General features: G+C 34.9%; 1 protein-coding gene and 1 pseudogene across 3 annotated transcripts; one reads left to right on the forward strand and one right to left on the reverse strand.

Moving 5' to 3' along the window:
* Positions 1-658: 658 nt before the first annotated feature.
* Positions 659-2,930, reverse strand: LOC145100800 (RNA cytidine acetyltransferase 2-like). 2 transcript variants are annotated; one of them, XM_079037930.1, is made up of 5 exons: positions 2,764-2,930; positions 2,565-2,665; positions 1,935-2,106; positions 1,727-1,815; positions 659-1,222 (listed from the first exon to the last, which is right to left on the reverse strand). In XM_079037930.1, the coding sequence occupies exons 1-4, from the start codon at positions 2,899-2,901 to the stop codon at positions 1,801-1,803; spliced, it is 426 nt and encodes a 141-aa protein (XP_078894056.1). In that variant the 5' UTR covers positions 2,902-2,930; the 3' UTR covers positions 659-1,222; positions 1,727-1,800. The 2 variants fall into 2 exon arrangements, with proteins under 2 accessions (XP_078894056.1, XP_078894055.1); XM_079037929.1 differs by having other exon boundaries at positions 659-1,349.
* Positions 2,931-12,837: 9,907 nt separating this feature from the next.
* Positions 12,838-16,163, forward strand: LOC145097822 (putative F-box protein At1g32420; annotated as a pseudogene). Its single transcript, XR_013704507.1, has 2 exons — positions 12,838-13,067; positions 14,899-16,163. The product of XR_013704507.1 is annotated as a putative F-box protein At1g32420 (transcript).
* The last annotated feature ends 1,130 nt before the right edge of the window (positions 16,164-17,293 follow it).

The raw sequence follows: 17,293 nt of genomic DNA on the forward strand, positions 1-17,293 counted from the left end.
TTTAGTGGGATCGACTCTAATTGATTCTACTATCCATTTCATTTGTTGTATTATGTATTTCTTCTGCTTCCCTGTTGTATTTAGGCTAATTTATATTGTTTTTTTTAGAACGGCTCCCAATCTAACTACTAAACTACCCATAAAATCTCAATTGAGGGGGTCGCTCGTTAGCATTACACCAAAGGCCCTTTGGTAAGCTGATTTATGTTGTGATCTCCTTGTATACATTGGTCCATGGTACGGTTTTTTTAAGAACGGCTTATACACACACACCACTACTCCAAAATCTACATCTTTCATCAACACAACAAAAATTGGAACCCTCAACATTTGGCTATTTGATCCATGAGAAGAGTGCTCATCCCATTGAACACTAATCCACACAAAATATATGTACAAATAGAACAACATCACAGTTGAGCCAAGCCAAGCATGCCGAAAAAGAAATAAAAAAACAATAAATTATGCTAAAATAGGTTGCAAAGCCGAAGCATTCAAGTTAGCATTATGGTTGTATGAATGCAACTCTGCAAGCGTGCATTAAATTGAGTAACATAAATAACCAGTATACAACTAAAATAGAAATAATATGGGCACATAGGCATTCGGGGCAAGCAATGCCAGGTGTGAGCAATGGAAATATATAAACGACCTCAGACTTGAAATTTACCAAACGTGATTATCACAAACAGTCATGTATTACATACTCATACAAAAGAAATAAACTAGATCCTAGGGGGTGTTTGGGGGATCTTTTCAAAGGGCAAAAGAACTTTTGGGAAAAGTTCCAAAAAGTCACCTGACTTTTCCAAAAAGTCAGTTTTCCCTCTTTAAAAAATCCAAAAGGAGCTTTCAAGAAGCTTTTCCCAAACATCTTTTGTATGTTATCTTTTCCCAAAAGTTCTTTTCCCTCTCAAAAAGATATCCCAAACACCCCCCCTAATAATTAGACAAACCATGCAAGTGTTAATAATAATAATAAATGTTTGAAAATCATTTTAATAGCAAACACTTGACAATGTCATGATGATGATGATGATGATGATATGGGCTAGTGGTCATCCTCATGGATGGGTGCAATGGTCCCATATTGACGAGAAGCTGATGCTGTGTAGGATCCAATGGGTTGATATACGGCTCGCCTTGGTGAATCATGAGGCGTGACATCTGTCTGGTGAAGTCCTCCCACTCCCAGGTCCTCCTCAATATGTGGTGGCTGTGGCTGAGATGAGATTGGTAATACATTCAATTTATCATCTATAACTTAATTTATATGCTCTGCATGATGCAAGAGAAAGTAGGACATGTTCATCGACAGCCCATGAATGTGATTCTGTAATAAATCTCTCCTGCAAATATCACCCGGTCCCAAACTAATGTTATGAAATATGATTCATCTGAATACACACATTATTTTATTGAAGAAATGTCTGTATTAATTATACAAGTAAAAATGGAGTTGTTATTAGTGCAAAAGTTTCCACTCACTCATAGCACTTGCTCTTGATAGAACAAGTAAGCATGTCAACATAACCCAGGTAGCATTACTCTACTTGGAGATTATTAATGCAGAATATAGAGATTATCAACCCCCCCCCCCCCCCCCGGGAAGGATGATGGAACATACATCCAAATTGAGCAGATATAGGGGATTGTTTTACCAAATCAGTAATTGTGTTAAAAAAAAAACAAGCAACTAGTAAAAGATAAAAACAGAGACTCATACCCAAGAAGGAATCAACAGAATGACCAACCCACCCACGTCCACTGTTTGAATAGTTGTTGCTAGAAGATTAGGTGTCAAAACCTCAAAATCTTGAAAAGAAAAGAAAAGAAAAACACATTGCATATCATCAGGATTCATCAACATTTACCATAGTCAAGAACTTGACCTAAAGTAACTCATTTTAATGTGACTGTGAATTGTGATTTACCTGAAATACACACATGCCAAATGTATTATTGCCAAGAATTCTCTCAGAATCCTCATACCAACAAGGCGTAATTGGTGCAAACTCAAGAAAAAATGAGAAAGGGGGACACTTCTCAAGATCTAAAACCCCATGACGTCTCAAACACTCCACCTGTTTGGCCAACTTCCTACGACTGCAAGATTGCAACATGGTATAGTGATCAATGAACACATAAATTAGTAATTAGCCAAGAAATGAAATTCTAGACATAAGCAACAGCATGACACATTCCATGTAATCACAAAGCAAAACATTCTCTAGCTGCAAACAAAACTAATCCACAAATTAAATTGGACTCATCCTTACCCTCCCTCTTTTTGTTTTCTCACTTTCTGTTACACAACTTACACAACTACTAGTATTGGTATATTCCTTGGTCAGTGCTCATCAACCTTTCCAAGGCGTCCAATTTACAACATCCTAAAATAGGACGCCTCAGTTAAATTTTATACAATTTTCGACAAAAATAATAAATAAATAAAAATCCTACTTTGCAGTCGATGATACCATGTGCGTGTTAAAGTACCTAATTTTTTGTTATAGTATGGATGAAAACGTAAATTAACTACGAAAAAAAAATTAGAAAAAAACCTTCGAAGTTCAAGTTTATCCTCGTAGCACCAAACAACTTCTTTCGATACAAGGTCCCTATTGCCTTCTTCTTGGCGAAGAATGAAGTAGAGCTTCGCAATCTGCTCGAAGAAAAACCCATGAATGATCCATACTCAAACTCTATAAGCAGCAAACATTTAATGTATACGTATATATGTGTTTTTGTTTGTGTGATGACCTGATCATGGGGCTTGTCGCCGGATATGACGAAGATAGAACGCTGTCCGATTTCCAACCCGTTACGAATTATGGCTCTCGTCCGTTCATCCGCCTTCACCTTCTTAATCACCGTATTCATCATTCTGTTATTCATCATTCTGTTCGGCTTCTATGTTAAACCTAACCTGTGGCTGTGGGATTTTAAGGTAACAAAATTGGCATAGACACCGGCCTTAGACGTAAGAAAATGGGCCATACATGACACCCGACTCTGGCCTGGTTTAGGACGTTTAGTTTAGATGTTTAACGTTTCTATATAGCTTAATATTTGGGAAAATGAAATAAATGTATAATGTATTTTTTTATTTGCAATAGAGTTTGTTTTGGGTTTATATATACTCTTTCAATTTGTTAAATTGTATATATTTAGTCTTTATGTCTGGCTACTGAGGTAAGCTGAAAAAATTAATTAACAGGGTAATATATTTCTCACTTTGTACACATTTAGTCTTTCATTTATTTATTTTTTTGCACATCTAGTCTTTAATATTTTTTTATTGCAGAATAAATCTTTGTTATTTTTGTATATATTCGGTACTTATGATCGATTTTTTTAATGTTTTCTCATGACATCCTACGTGGGACAATAATTAATGATGTGTTTGGGGTTGTTTATGTTTATGACCATAGCGGTACTCGTAACAAAAAAATAATGTAAATTACACGGATGATCCATGTGGTTTGGAGAAACTTGCACACTTAGTTCATGGGCAAGATTTTTAACTCGGATGATCCCTAGTATTAAAATTTGTAACCCGTCTGGTCCTTACTACATCTGAAATGAATGTATTGCCCTTATTTATTTATTTTCTGGTTTATTATTATATAAAATAAATATAAAAATTAAAATTAAAAAAATAATCCAAAAACCGCCTCATCTCTGCCTCTCCCCCTGTCCAATTAGAGCTCTCCTGCCACCGTGCCACTATCTGTTTCCTTCCTTCACGTATACAGATTAAATCAATTAGCCATGGTACAAATCCATTAAAAAAAGATGTAGAGCAAAACTAGAAAAAGCCCAAAGAAATTGATTCAAAATTCTAGAAAACCCCAAATAAAAAGCAGATCCACCGCCATTGTGCCACTTAATTCTTCTTCATCCCCTATCACAAATATGAAGAACGCCACACACCACCATCATGGGTTCGATCGTGAATGGAAGGAAGTAAGAAGAATCAATTTGTGAAATCTGTATGGATATAAGGATATTGATTGAAGGTAGAGGTGAAGGACTGAGTAAAACATAAACCATCCTAAAAAACACATGAATGCTTTGCATTGTTTGGCTTTAAAGCAAGTGTCTTTTGATTTGGTTTTGAAAAACACAGGTGGATTTTGATTTGGTTCTGCTTTTGTCTTTAAATGTATGCTTCGCTTAATGTTTCGGGTTTGATGTGGATTAGTCTCAATTTCAATATTGGTAGAGGATTTGAGTTCAAAATTTCATCAAATTCTTGTTGGGAAATATGGGGAAGAAGTTGAAGGACTTCAGATGGTGGAGGATAGAGGGAAATCTAAGGATTTGAGTTGATTCCGGTCATATGGTGGTGCTAAGGGATTTCCACACCTCTATTTATCGATTTATTTCTCAAAAAAATCCATGGCAATCATCGAGAAGAACTGGGGTTTCTATACCTGTAGTGGTGTTGATTATGATGGCATGTGCGAAATAAGAAAAGATCTAGTGAATCATCATAGAAAATCAAGAACACAAGGAGTAAATAATTCTTTGTAAGCTCGTATTAGATCTAGAAAGGATATACAAATGGGTTTGTACACAATTTCTCTCTCTAGTCTAACACTCCAAATGGTTCCTTACATAATGGGAGTCACTCACTTCCTATTTATAGGAAAAACTCAACTCATTTACACACACAAACGGGAAAGCCCAAGACTCCACATCCAAGCATGACTTTGCACCCTAACATTCTCCCCCTCAAAGTTAGGATTGGATGTACCGGCTTCAGTATCCAACGAGCTAGCACGATCAAGACCAAACTCCCCCTCGAAGTAACATCGGTCTTCAAATCCGGAAATGAATATCCGAATAACCCGAGAAGCTTCGAATACCCATCATTCTCCCCTTTTTTATAATCAAAAAATGATTATAAAACCCATTAAGGGTGAGAAGCGCCCGAGGAATAAACTTCACAATACTCCCCCTTGATGTGTACCAAAAATGAATCAGCAAAAATCTTGCATGGAAAAAACAATCACGAAAAAGCCTCAAAAAATTCCAATTTGTGAAATTTTTTCACTTTTTGGGTGAAAGTTGCAAGATTTTCCAAAATCCGGGTAAAAAATGTCACTTTCTGAATTCTATAGGGACCCGTTGCACCAAAAATCGTCTAATATGTGAAAATCTAGCCAATTTGTGAAACTGAGCATAAAGCGTAAATTCGCACAAACTGCAGGGACCAGAAATGAGCATTCTTCATTTTCTCAGCTTTGGAACACCTTTTTCGAAATTGGGTATAAACTGCCAAACGTTCGAAACTACAGGTGCTACTTTCGAAAATTCATCCACTTGTCTTCAAAAATGTCAAAATTTGACTAGTTATGCCATTTCTTCGAAACTACAGGGACCAATTTCGAAATATATTTGTTTTCTTCTCCAATTCATTACACAGATAGCAAAGTCAATGTGACTGCCACTTCGTTCGTTAAATATTGAGGGATAAGTTTCGAAACTTGTGATTTGTGGTTATCCTTGTTCTTCACTTCGTTAATCAAAGAACAAAAATCGCTACAAAACCTTCGTTAGTTAACATCAAATTTTTCGTTAATAAGGCAAACCCATTTATCAAAAGCAAATACCCTTCCAAACTCATTATCAACCAAGACTTCGTTACGAGACCATCTATAATTCGTCCTTAAACGATAAGTCTTCGCTTTTCAGTCTATAACCATCGACATCCATTCCAACTATGAAACCTTCGAAATCAATATCACTTAACGAAGCCCTTCGTTAACAAACAAAATCAACAATCTAAATCATCAAACTTCGCTTTTTAATCTTCTCATACGATTTCAAAATCGCAGACTTCGTTCTACATGTCTACCCTTCCCAAATCGAGACTCCAATTTCGAATAGCAAACTCGTTAAACAACCACTTTGCTTTCCAGATGAGTTCTTTGCACAACCATCTATTGACCTATAGCAAAGCCACTACTCACTCGACTATCACAAGTCGAAATTACCAGATGCATAGCGAACAACTCCAAATTACAATCACATATAGCGAACTCAAAAAAAAATCAGCACACATCGAACACAATCCATAGATGCGAACACTCGATTGACTTCAAACCTGTCAAGTCGAGACTCCCAGGCTTGATGCTCGACTCTCAAGTATGAGATCAATTCCATAAATGAGACTCTCAACCGCAATCCCAGATCTTCGACTCCAAAATCAAAACTCGACATCAAATAATCACGAATCCAATTTCTATTCGACCCAAATAATCGATTGTTCGACCATTAATCACGAATCCAGTTTCGATTCGTAAACACATACCTCAATTCGTTTCCAGACAACACGAACATCATTAACAGTCGAATCGAAAAAAACAGCACTCGAATTCGATTTCGATCCTAAGCAAACACAGTTGAATCAAATGTGTTTGACTGTGTATCATTAACTTCCAAATAATCGAATTCAATTTCAAATCCAAAACACATTCGACTCCAAAATCAAGTAAGCACAAACCCATTCGATTCCCAGTAACCATCGTTGGACCCCAAGCAAACAAACACGTTCGTTTTCAATCGACACCAAGTAAGATCAGTCAAAATCAAATTCGACTCCTATGAGAACAAATTGAAAATATGTTTGTCTACAAATCGGTCTTCAATCTTCGATACTAGGAAACGATCGAACAACAACAAACTATTTCGACAAATCGACAAATCGACAAATCAAATTTTGACTTTTGTTTATCTCGTTCGTTCGGATTTCGAACGGTTGAACACTTGATTTTGGGCTTTTAAAAAAAAATGAAGTAAAATTTGAATTGTATTACAAATATACGGATCAAAACAAATTAATGAAATGGGCTTCAAATTTGGATTGATGAACAGTATCAGGTTGATTTTTTGGTTTGGGCTTGAAAACAATTGGATGAACAGTAAAAATCGAATGAATAGTAAAAATATTTTAATTTGATTTTGATTTTTGGGATTTTGATCTAAACAAAAACAATTGGATCAATCAATGGGGTTGAAACGGATTTGATCTAATGAGGCAAATCGATTTAAAATTGAAAAACGCAAAGTACGAATCGAAATCATGGACGTTTTGGAATCCATTTGAGAATTTGTGATACCTTTTTGACGAATCGAGTTCTATTTTCAACAAACGAATCGAATTTAGAAGATCTTGGTTCTTTTGTTGGAATGAGAAAATCTCCAATTTGAACATTGTACCACCCATTATGCGAAATGTACAACTCGTTCTTCGTGTTCTTCGTCAAACCAAAAACATCTTCAAAAGAACCATCAACACTTTTGGGTTTTGACTTCAAATTCAATGCAACCTTTGGAGATTGTTGCTTTGGAACCCAAATTTGCTTCACGGATTTCGGCTTCACAACAACATTTGACGATTTTTGTGAGTAAACCCGCTTGTTTTTGCGATTGATCTTCTTCTTCTTTTTCTTTCTCATCTTTTTGCATCTTGAAGACTTGATTCCTTGAACAAACCCATTTTCCACAAATTCAACTTTGTGAATTTGAATCAAATCTTTTGGAGTTTGATACTTGTGAATTTCTTGGATCACCGACTTCCGATAAGGAATCATTCTTTCAAACGAATCACAAGAACACAAAATATCATCAGTTTGAACTCCAATCGAGCAAAAAACTTTATCATCATAAGAATCAACTTGAACTCCTTTTTCTTGAACATCATGAACATCAAGAACATCATGAACATCACATTGAACTCCATTGTCTTGAACTTCAACAAACTTAAGAGCACGAAGATCATTTGGGTCTTCAATAAGAGAAATATATTTCTTTCTAAACAAATATTTTTCTTCTCCATTCTTATCACTACTACGTGTTGATATGGACCATGTAATATCAGCCAACCATTTGATCTCACAAAGTGGTTGAAATATCAAGCTTCCATGATCATCCTTCAATCCTCCATAAGAAACCATAGTTTCCCCAAAAATCAAACGGTTTAACACCAACCCATAATATTGATCTTTATTGACTTTGTATTTGATACCTTCAACGATCACAATCCAAGAATTGTACGGAAAATTCACCGTGATCACAAAAACTTGAAGATTTCTAGAGAGAGAAAGTGATTTCGAATGGGTTTTCTAGAGAGAGAAAGCGATATAAACAAGTAATGGTATTTTGATATTGGAGCCACTGATCACATTTCTCCTGACTTGAACAAGCTCCATATTTCAGAAGAATACAAAGGGGATGATAAGCTGCAAATGGGAAACGGTAAAAATCTGTGTATTTCTCATGTTGGATCCTCTTCTTTGCCTAATTTAAAATTACCAACTTTGCTTATTATTCCTAAACTCACTAAAAATCTTTTAAGTGTGCCTAAGTTAACAAGAGACAATAATGTCTATATGGAGTTTTGGCCTAATCATTGTACTGTTAAGACCTTGCAGGGACAAACCATACTCAGAGGAGATGTTAAACATAATCTCTATCGGCTGCCTCATACCCTATCAAAACCTCCTTCAATGGCATTCACCGGTATCCATACATCTCTACATGGATGGCATAAACGTTTGGCACACCCTCATAAGCCTGTTTTGCGTAAACTTGTGGCTTCATTTAATCTTACTGTTTCATTAAATAAATTTCCAAGTATTTGTGACTCATGTCAACTTGGAAAAAGTCATCGTTTTCCTCTTGCTTCTTTGCATGTTACATCTTCTACACCATTTGAACTTGTTTACTCTGATGTATGGGGTCCATACCCTGAATTTTCTTTAAATGGAAATCGGTATTTTATCTTATTTGTTGATGATTGCATAAAGTTTATATGGATATATTTCTTGTCCCATAAATCACAAGCTTTTTCTACCTTCTTACAATTTCGAACCATGATAAAAACTCAATTCAACTATGATATAAAGAGCTTACAAACAGATTGGGGTGGGGAGTTTCGAAACATCTCGTCTTTTCTTCATCCAAATGGAATCATTCATTGTATTTCTTGTCCCTATAAACAAGCACAAAATGGAGCTATTGAACGTAGAAATAGAATCATAGTTGAAAAAGGATTAACTGTTCTAGCTCAAGCTTCACTACCTCAAGTTTTTTGGGAACATGCTTTTAAAACAGCAACCTACTTAAACAATCGTACCATCACACCAATACTACATTACCAATCACCTTATCAAAAACTTTACCTCAAAGCTCCTGATTATGATTTTCTAAAAACTTTTGGTTGCCTTTGTTATCCTTTTCTCAGACCATATAATGCTCACAAAATTGATTTTCGTTCCAAACCTTGCATTTTTCTTGGATATAGTGCTTCACACAAATGTTATCTTTGTTTCCATCAACCAACCTCTCGCATATACATCTCTCGCTATGTTGTTTTCAATGAGGAGATCTTTCCATACATCCCTCAATCTACTCCTTCACATCAGACCTCACCAAATGTTGACAATACTCCTACCATTATAACTCAAATAGATTCACCATCCTCAATCCAATCCTCCCCAACAATCTCATCCCATTCATCACCACCTTCCACCCCTAACTCGAGTCCATCAAATACTCCAATCATCTCATCTATGTCTCCCTCTCCCACTCCACATCATCAACAATCTACAATTAGCTCAAGAGCTCGACAAAATCCTTATATTCCTTCTCATTATCGTCCTGCTGACAATAATCAACATTCTATGATCACCCGTGCTCGCACCAACTCACTAAAACCAAAACTCTTCCATCTTTCCACATCTTCTTATCTTGAACCACAAACTTTCTCTCAAGCAAATAAGCACGCATGTTGGCAAATTGCAATGAAGGCAGAGTATGATGAACTCATGAAAAATAACACATGGTCTTTAGTTTCATGTCCCACTAATACTAATGTTAATTCTTGTAAGTGGATTTACAGGATTAAAAGAAAATCGGATGGCACTATTGAACGACGCAAAGCCAGATTAGTAGCACAACGCTTTAGTCAAGAGGCTGGGATTGATTTTTTTTAGACGTTTAGTCTGGTTATTAAGCCTACAACTATACGTCTTGTGCTCTCCATTGCTATTTCGCAAGGATGGAAAATTCGACAACTCGACATTAATAATGCTTTTTCTTAATGGCGATCGAATGGAGGAGGTATACATGAAACAACCAAAAGGCTTTGAAGACCCAAATAATCCCACCCATGTATGCTGCTTACACAAAGCTCTTTACGGACTTAAACAAGCATCAAGAGCTTGGTTTACAAAACTAAAGCAATACTTGGTTACAAATGGTTTTAGAGTGTGTCAGTCCGCTACATCTCTGTTTGTGCATATTTCATCTACCTCCACTGTTTATGTTCTTGTGTATGTGGATGCCTTAATTGTAATAGGCACAAATGCATCTCACCTTCAGAAGTTTATCAATGCCTTGAATCAACAATTCTCACTAAAAGATCTTGGTGACTTGCATTATTTTCTTAGTCTTCAAATACATCGACATATAGATGGTCTCCAAATTTCTCAACAAGCTTATATACAAGAAGTGATAAACAAAAGTAACATGGCGATGGCAGCTCCGATGATGACACCGGCTGATCCTCATCATCGTCTTCAATTAGAAGGTGACCCATTTGAAGATCCAAAACTGTATAGACAGATAGTTGGTTCTCTTCAGTATGCAACAATCACACGTCCCGAAATTGCTTACTCGGTTAATAGAGTTTTTCAATTTATGCATGCTCTAACAACTAGACATTGGCAAGCAGTGAAACATATACTTCAATACTTAAAAGGGACTATTGATCATTGTCTTCACTTCAAACCCACTACAGTTCACGCTCTTCATGCTTATTCTGATGTAGGTTGGAATTTAGATCGAGATGCTAGTCGTTCTAAGTATGGCTTTGCTATCTTTCATGGTTCAAATCTAATTAGTTGGACATCCAGAAAGCAAAAAGTAGTGGCCCGGTCAAGCACGAAAGCTGAGTATAGGTCCTTGTCTTCCCTTTAGCTTCTTAGGTCTTATTTTTTCCTTACTTTCCATACGCTGTTTTGATTCGATATATATATATATATATATATATATATATATATATATATATATATATATATATATATATATATATATATTGTTTTCTGTGTCACCTTAAGTTTCAGACCATCATCTAAAAGTCTAGATGCACCGATTTCTGGCAATAAATTTAGCACTTACCTCTGTGACAATCCTCTTCCTATAAGGTTAAATGTTATACCTCTTCTAAAGGGGAGCGAGGCCCTATGTATACATCGGAATTCGACCTCCGCACCTAAGCCGTCAGCGTTTCAGCGTTTTCTTTCTCCCTTCCCTTCCCATATTGCCTCATGAACTTTTCTTTTTAATGTGTATAATATGCATTAAGCTTTGCATGTCGAAACATTAAACATGTTGAAGGAGTATGAGTTGGGTATGCGGACAGGAAAAAGTAATAGTTGAGATTCAGATTAGATAAAGTCATAACAAATTCAAATGACAAAATAGAAACATTAGGAGTTGCGAGGGTGGATGACGACATCATGAGGATGAGAGAATGGTGAAACGGACTGTGTAGTTTGGGAGAGAATGGAAAAACTGAAATGAATCATTGATCTAGCCAAGTAAGATATTTCCACATTATAAAAATGATTTAATCTAAATGTTTTTTTACTTATGGTTTTGGTTTTGGATCTTTTTAGTTTATTTAAAGAATCAAAGAACTTTCATATAAATAAACGAGTCATTTTCGAGCTGAAATTTTCAACCCTAACCTTACCCATTTAAGTTGCGTGTCGTATCGTGTCAACCGTTTATTTAGACGAACTTTAGCATACTTAGGTCTTGTTTGTTTTTTTTGAGGCAAAATGTTTGCAGTCTGCGGACCATATATGTAGACCTCTGCAGTAGAAGAGGTGGACCAAACGTCTGCAGTCTGAAAAAAGAAGACTGTTTGTTTTTTTAACATCTATGAGCTATTAAAATAATCTGAAATCTAAATAAACTGATTTTTTTAAACTTCAAAGTGATTTTTTAATATTTTTATGACTTTGTTATAATTAATTAACGAATCCAGATCAACTTTTATGTATTATTATATAAAAATAAAAATAAAAATGATATTAATTAACGTATATATTTGATAAAAACAACAACTTTGGTTGCAAAGTTATAACTAAACATTACAATTAGTTATCAAAGAATTTGATACATAAATGGATGAAAATAAACTTCGATTTTTTCAATTAAATCCATTAAAAATGTACCATAAATATTTTCTTGAGAAATTGACGATACTGTATTAAATAATGTTTTACAAAATTTGGCAAAAAAATATAAGAATATATTATGATTTTTTTTTTCATATTCATATAAACAACTTCAACGACTATTATTGTAATAAATCTTTATTTATAAATTTGTCAAAAATATCATGTTTGTATCATCGAACGTTTTTTTTAAGTTTTGTAATTTTTTTTTTTCAAATTGTTTATCATTAATAAAGTTGGAAAAAATATAAATTAAAAAAACTTGAAAAATATAAAGATATATATGTTTTTTTTAGGCTAGAAGATGTTAGAAGACTCTGGTCCACATCTGCGCCAAGAAGAGGGCGTGCAGACATTTTTAGGTCTACGCGTGATCTGCACGGCGCAGACAGTCTGCGAACGCTAACGTCTGCGCGTGATTTGCGCGGCGCAGACAGAAGAGGCCACACAAATCTACAGACAAAAAACAAACACTAACTTAGGTTTTTCCTCAATGTGCTTGTAAAGTTGTAGAACAAACCCAATTGGTTCTCAAACCGACGGGTTGAAGAGTGCATTTTCTAGTCTTCTACATTAAGATGAACAAAAGCATAGAAAAACAATTGTTTGGGCCCAGAAAATATATAAACGTCGGGCTGGCCCACAGTTGAAAGTTACTAAATGAGTTTAAGGCCAGAAAATCTCTGCAGCTATGGCGTTAAGTTATGCTATCTTATGATCTTATCTGCGGAGTCGTCCATCCAATTTTTTTAGCGACCAGCCGACAAACATTCCGTCAATCGTCCGCCGTTTTGTTCATCTTCTCCGGTAAGCGATTTTGTAACCCGTAGTGCGATGGTAATTGGATTTTAGACGCGATTTGTTATGTTTATCTTTTCGGTTAAGTAATTTTATCAATTGAATGCGATGATAATTAGGTTTTAGTCAGAATGTATTCTGCTTATGGGATGATAATTAGGCTTTAGGATGTGTTATGTTCTCAGGTGAGTGAATTTAATTAGGTTTTAGGCGGGATGTGGTTAAAGCTGTGAAATTATTTAGCTTTTTAATCATCTGCACCATGAAGAGTAATACGTGAGTTTGATCATGTAAAGTAGAATTTGAATTTGAATTTTGGAATTGATAGTTTTTTTTATTTTAATTATGGAAACTGATCTTATGTATCTGATATAGTTCCTGAGATGGTGTAAGGAGATTATGAGAAAAAGGGATCTGGTTTGGACACTATCTATCTAGTAATAAAAAGGGATATATATATATATATATATATATATATATATATATATATATATATATATATATATATATATATCACGTAAAGAGGTCAAAGTTCTTTAGTGCCAAACCATTCAAATAAAGGCTTGTATGTTCTTGTAGTGGGTCAAAGTGGAAATCATCCAACTTGAACCAGATTAGGTTGTTAAAAAAGAATAGATTAGAAGACATGGACATATTCTAATCCAGCCTACAAAAGGTTTAGCACTTACACAATCAGCCTGTGAAATGTGAAATCAGCCAACAAAAATAAGTATTTTAGGTTATATTTGATGCAGAGTTTTGAAGGATTCTTTGATGTTGGATTCCTCCTCCTGAAGTGTGCACATGAGTAACAGCGATTCTAGTCTTTTGAATGCATAAGGCATTCAACCAGATCCATAAAAAAATGTTCTGCGGGTCAAAGCTGATTAGGATCCCCAGTGTATAATCTCAGCTTCAATTCTTAGAAATGAACTCAATAACAGTATTTTTCAATTTATAAAATCAATTCCTTGTCATCTTTTTCTAGTCTCCATCTCCAGTAAGCAGTTTTCTGGTTTGATTCCAGTGAGTTTAATGTGTTTTCCCACTCACCATCTGTTTGTCATGTTGTTTGATGAATGATGAGATAACATGGCAAACAAAAATAAAATGGGATGGTGTCTATGGGTTTACAGTTTCTTAAATCAATAACCATTAGGATTTCTTCTTCACAGGTTCCATTTTAGTTTTAACTCTTCAATATCTTCCTGCTTTTAATATGCACATGACGCTTTCGATGTAATGCCTTAATGGAATTTTCTTTTGGGTTTCAAAAAAGACAACTCATTTGATTGAAAGATTCTCAAAAGTATTAACACCTGACCTGAGATGCAAGGTTCACTTGGAATGACACCATTATGCAGACGACTTAGCTGATGCTAGTGTATCAGTGCCTACATGATTTGTATAAAACGAAAATGACAAAATCCTTGTGGGGTGATAGTACATTAGTTTGAGTATATGTATATGTATATGTGAGACGAACTTTATAAAATTAGAAAGAAGAAAATCAAATAACAAATATGTTTTAGAAAAGCAATGCTAATTAAAGGTCAATGTTTCTTGATATCTTGATGTTCCAGTTCTAGACTATTTATACTTTGTTATTTATAATTAAACATTCATAATCTCTCATTAGATTGCTAAAATATGCTTTTAGATTTGTATTTTTATATATGATGACTGATCGTAGGATAGACGGTAGACACACTTGAAACCTAGGATGTTTATTTGGAATTTAAATATTATAATACATCTTTGAATATGATTATATATATATATATATATATATATATATATATATATATATATATATATATATATAAAATTTGTATTGCAGTTATGTCTTGTCGACTTAGAAAAAAGCCGAAGCGCATGCAGTCGGCTCATCTATGCGATGAGTTGATTGTTGAAATCTTCACAAGACTACCGAGCAAATCCCTCCTCCGATTTAGATCGCTCTCCAAATCGTGGTATTCTTGTATTGGTAGCCCTGATTTCATCCACATGCACACTTTTCGATCCCGACAAAAACTCCTAATAAGACACCGAACTCATAAAGAGAATGAAGAAGGTGAATTAGAAGAGTTCTACACATTACATCCACAAGACCAATTGCCATTGTTTCGCACACATGGATACAACGATATAACACCCGTATAGTTTCCTTCCACACATTCCAATATTATTGGTTCATATAATGGACTTGTCTGTCTGTTTGATTATGATGAAAAAAGTATTAGTCTGTGGAACCCTTCAATTAGGCGCAAACTAACCCTGCCTGATTGTCCTCGGACATGTTATTCTGAGGTGGAGATTGGTTTCGGTTTTGACCCGGTCATTGATGATTACAAGATTGTGTGTGTACCTGAACGTAATAGGAAAAAAGCAGGAAGATCTTTTGTTTATGCATTGAAGACAAACACTTGGCGTAGAATTGCTTCCGCTACGCCTTTGTTTAGTTCTGTGATGACAAAGCCATGTTTTTTCAATGGAGTATTGTATTGGTTGGGACACTATGATTTGACTCGGACCTATTATCTATTGACATTTGATTTGAGCACTCATGTTTTTGGCAGTATTGCATTGCCATTCAAAACTGTGCTATCTGTTGCACCAACACCCATCCAAGGTTCTATAGCTGCGGTTTCTTCGCGAGCTGCACCAACACCCATCCAAGGTTCTATACCTTCGCTAGCTGATTTTGCTAATCAGATTTGGTTGATGAAAGATGCTTCTTGGTCTGCTTTTTTGAATTTTAAAAAAGATCAAGTTAGGGCACATTTATCAAGTGTTTTGCAATTGAGCACGAGTGATGATCTTGTTTTCTACAGCTTCTGTAACGGGTTCCAAGTTTATAATCTTAAGATTGGGGAGTTTTCAAGACTAGTGGACTTCAATGGTGCTTATTTTGTATTTGATGTTATTCAGTGTCTCGAAAGCCTTCAGTTGTTAGGCATGGGGACCGCTTGTGAGGGAAACAAACTTACCTTTTCTTGAAGGAAAATTAACCCAACTTCATTAATGGATATATTAGATGATGACTATTCAGGTCTCACTTGTTTATTTCACTATTTTAATATGAGATGTCGACTGTACGTTTAATTTTTTTTTTATATTATAATTATACCTACATTTTAATCGATCCCAAGTCGACATTATAAATGTTTTCATGATTTTTTAATTCATAGGGCTAGTTTCCTTTGCATTTTAATCGATCTCAAGTCGACATTATAAATGTTCAAATCACATTGCGACGTGTACCCCCAACCCTTCTGTTGCTTATGTAGCAAAATATTTGCGGTTTGCATGATTGTGTTTTGGTTAACTTTTGTGCAAATATAAAAGGTAGACTCCAGAAACTTTACAAAGGTGTACTCTTTCAAAAAAAAAAAAAAAAAACTTTACAAAGGTGTATGCAATTTATGTTAGGGTTGTCATTTAATTAGTCGATCCAATATTTTTTTGTTTATTATTTTATTATTTTATATTTATGGCATGTGGTTCTTGATATATTGACAAAAAATAATTTATAGTAAGGTTAAACTTAACTATACAAAAAGAGCATTTGTGTTGTGGTTTATTTACACATTTAGTTTTACTCCTTGGCGTTTTACAATGATTACAACCTTGTAGTTAGTTTCGAAATCGAATAATATTTATGGCATCGTGTTTGATGAAAAGAGACATACAATTTTACATGGTTCTAAAAAGCACGCCATGGCGCACCTCAAGGCGTGTCATGGCACGAGACGTGGTGTAGCCGTTACGAAAACGTCCAAGGCGGCTTTGTGAAGCGTGGCGCCCAAATAACTTGTCAAGGCGCGCCTTATCGCGTTATGACGCGAGTTTTTTTCAAGGCACGAGTTTTTTTGTTTTTTTTTTGTTTTGTTTTTTTTATCAGGCCTAAAATAAATGAGTTTTTATTAATTCTTTTCTGTTAGATATTAATATAACATTTCTAAAAACTTCATATATTTGATAAAATTCAATAATTATATGATTTATATTTTTTAATGTATATAATATAGTCACGCCTTGAAAAACGTCATGGCTCGTCAAGGCTCGTCATTGCTTAACTTTTACCTTGCCGCCAAGCCATGCCTTACGTTATTTAGAACCTTGCAATTTCATAATCATGTTTGATGAAAAGAGACACAATTTTATATCCAGGTGAGTTGGAGTGTACATAAAACTTCATATTTCAACAGTACGAAGAACGGAAAACGTACTCT

This window comes from Lactuca serriola, chromosome 4 (genome assembly GCF_051521515.1).
Source record: "Lactuca serriola cultivar US96UC23 chromosome 4, Lser_US96UC23_V15, whole genome shotgun sequence".
NCBI classification, from domain to species: Eukaryota; Viridiplantae; Streptophyta; class Magnoliopsida; order Asterales; family Asteraceae; genus Lactuca; species Lactuca serriola.

What these genes read in the sequence shown, in the direction of transcription:
- LOC145100800 (XM_079037930.1), bottom strand. Translation starts at nt 2,901, where the DNA reads ATGATGAATAACAGAATGATGAATACGGTGATTAAGAAGGTGAAGGCG. An exon ending in GCGACAAGCCCCATGATCAG is followed by an intron (nt 2,666 to 2,763) that starts GTCATCACACAA and finishes TTCTTCGAGCAG; the next exon opens with ATTGCGAAGCTCTACTTCAT. An exon ending in GATAAACTTGAACTTCGAAG is followed by an intron (nt 2,107 to 2,564) that starts GTTTTTTTCTAA and finishes GCAATCTTGCAG; the next exon opens with TCGTAGGAAGTTGGCCAAAC.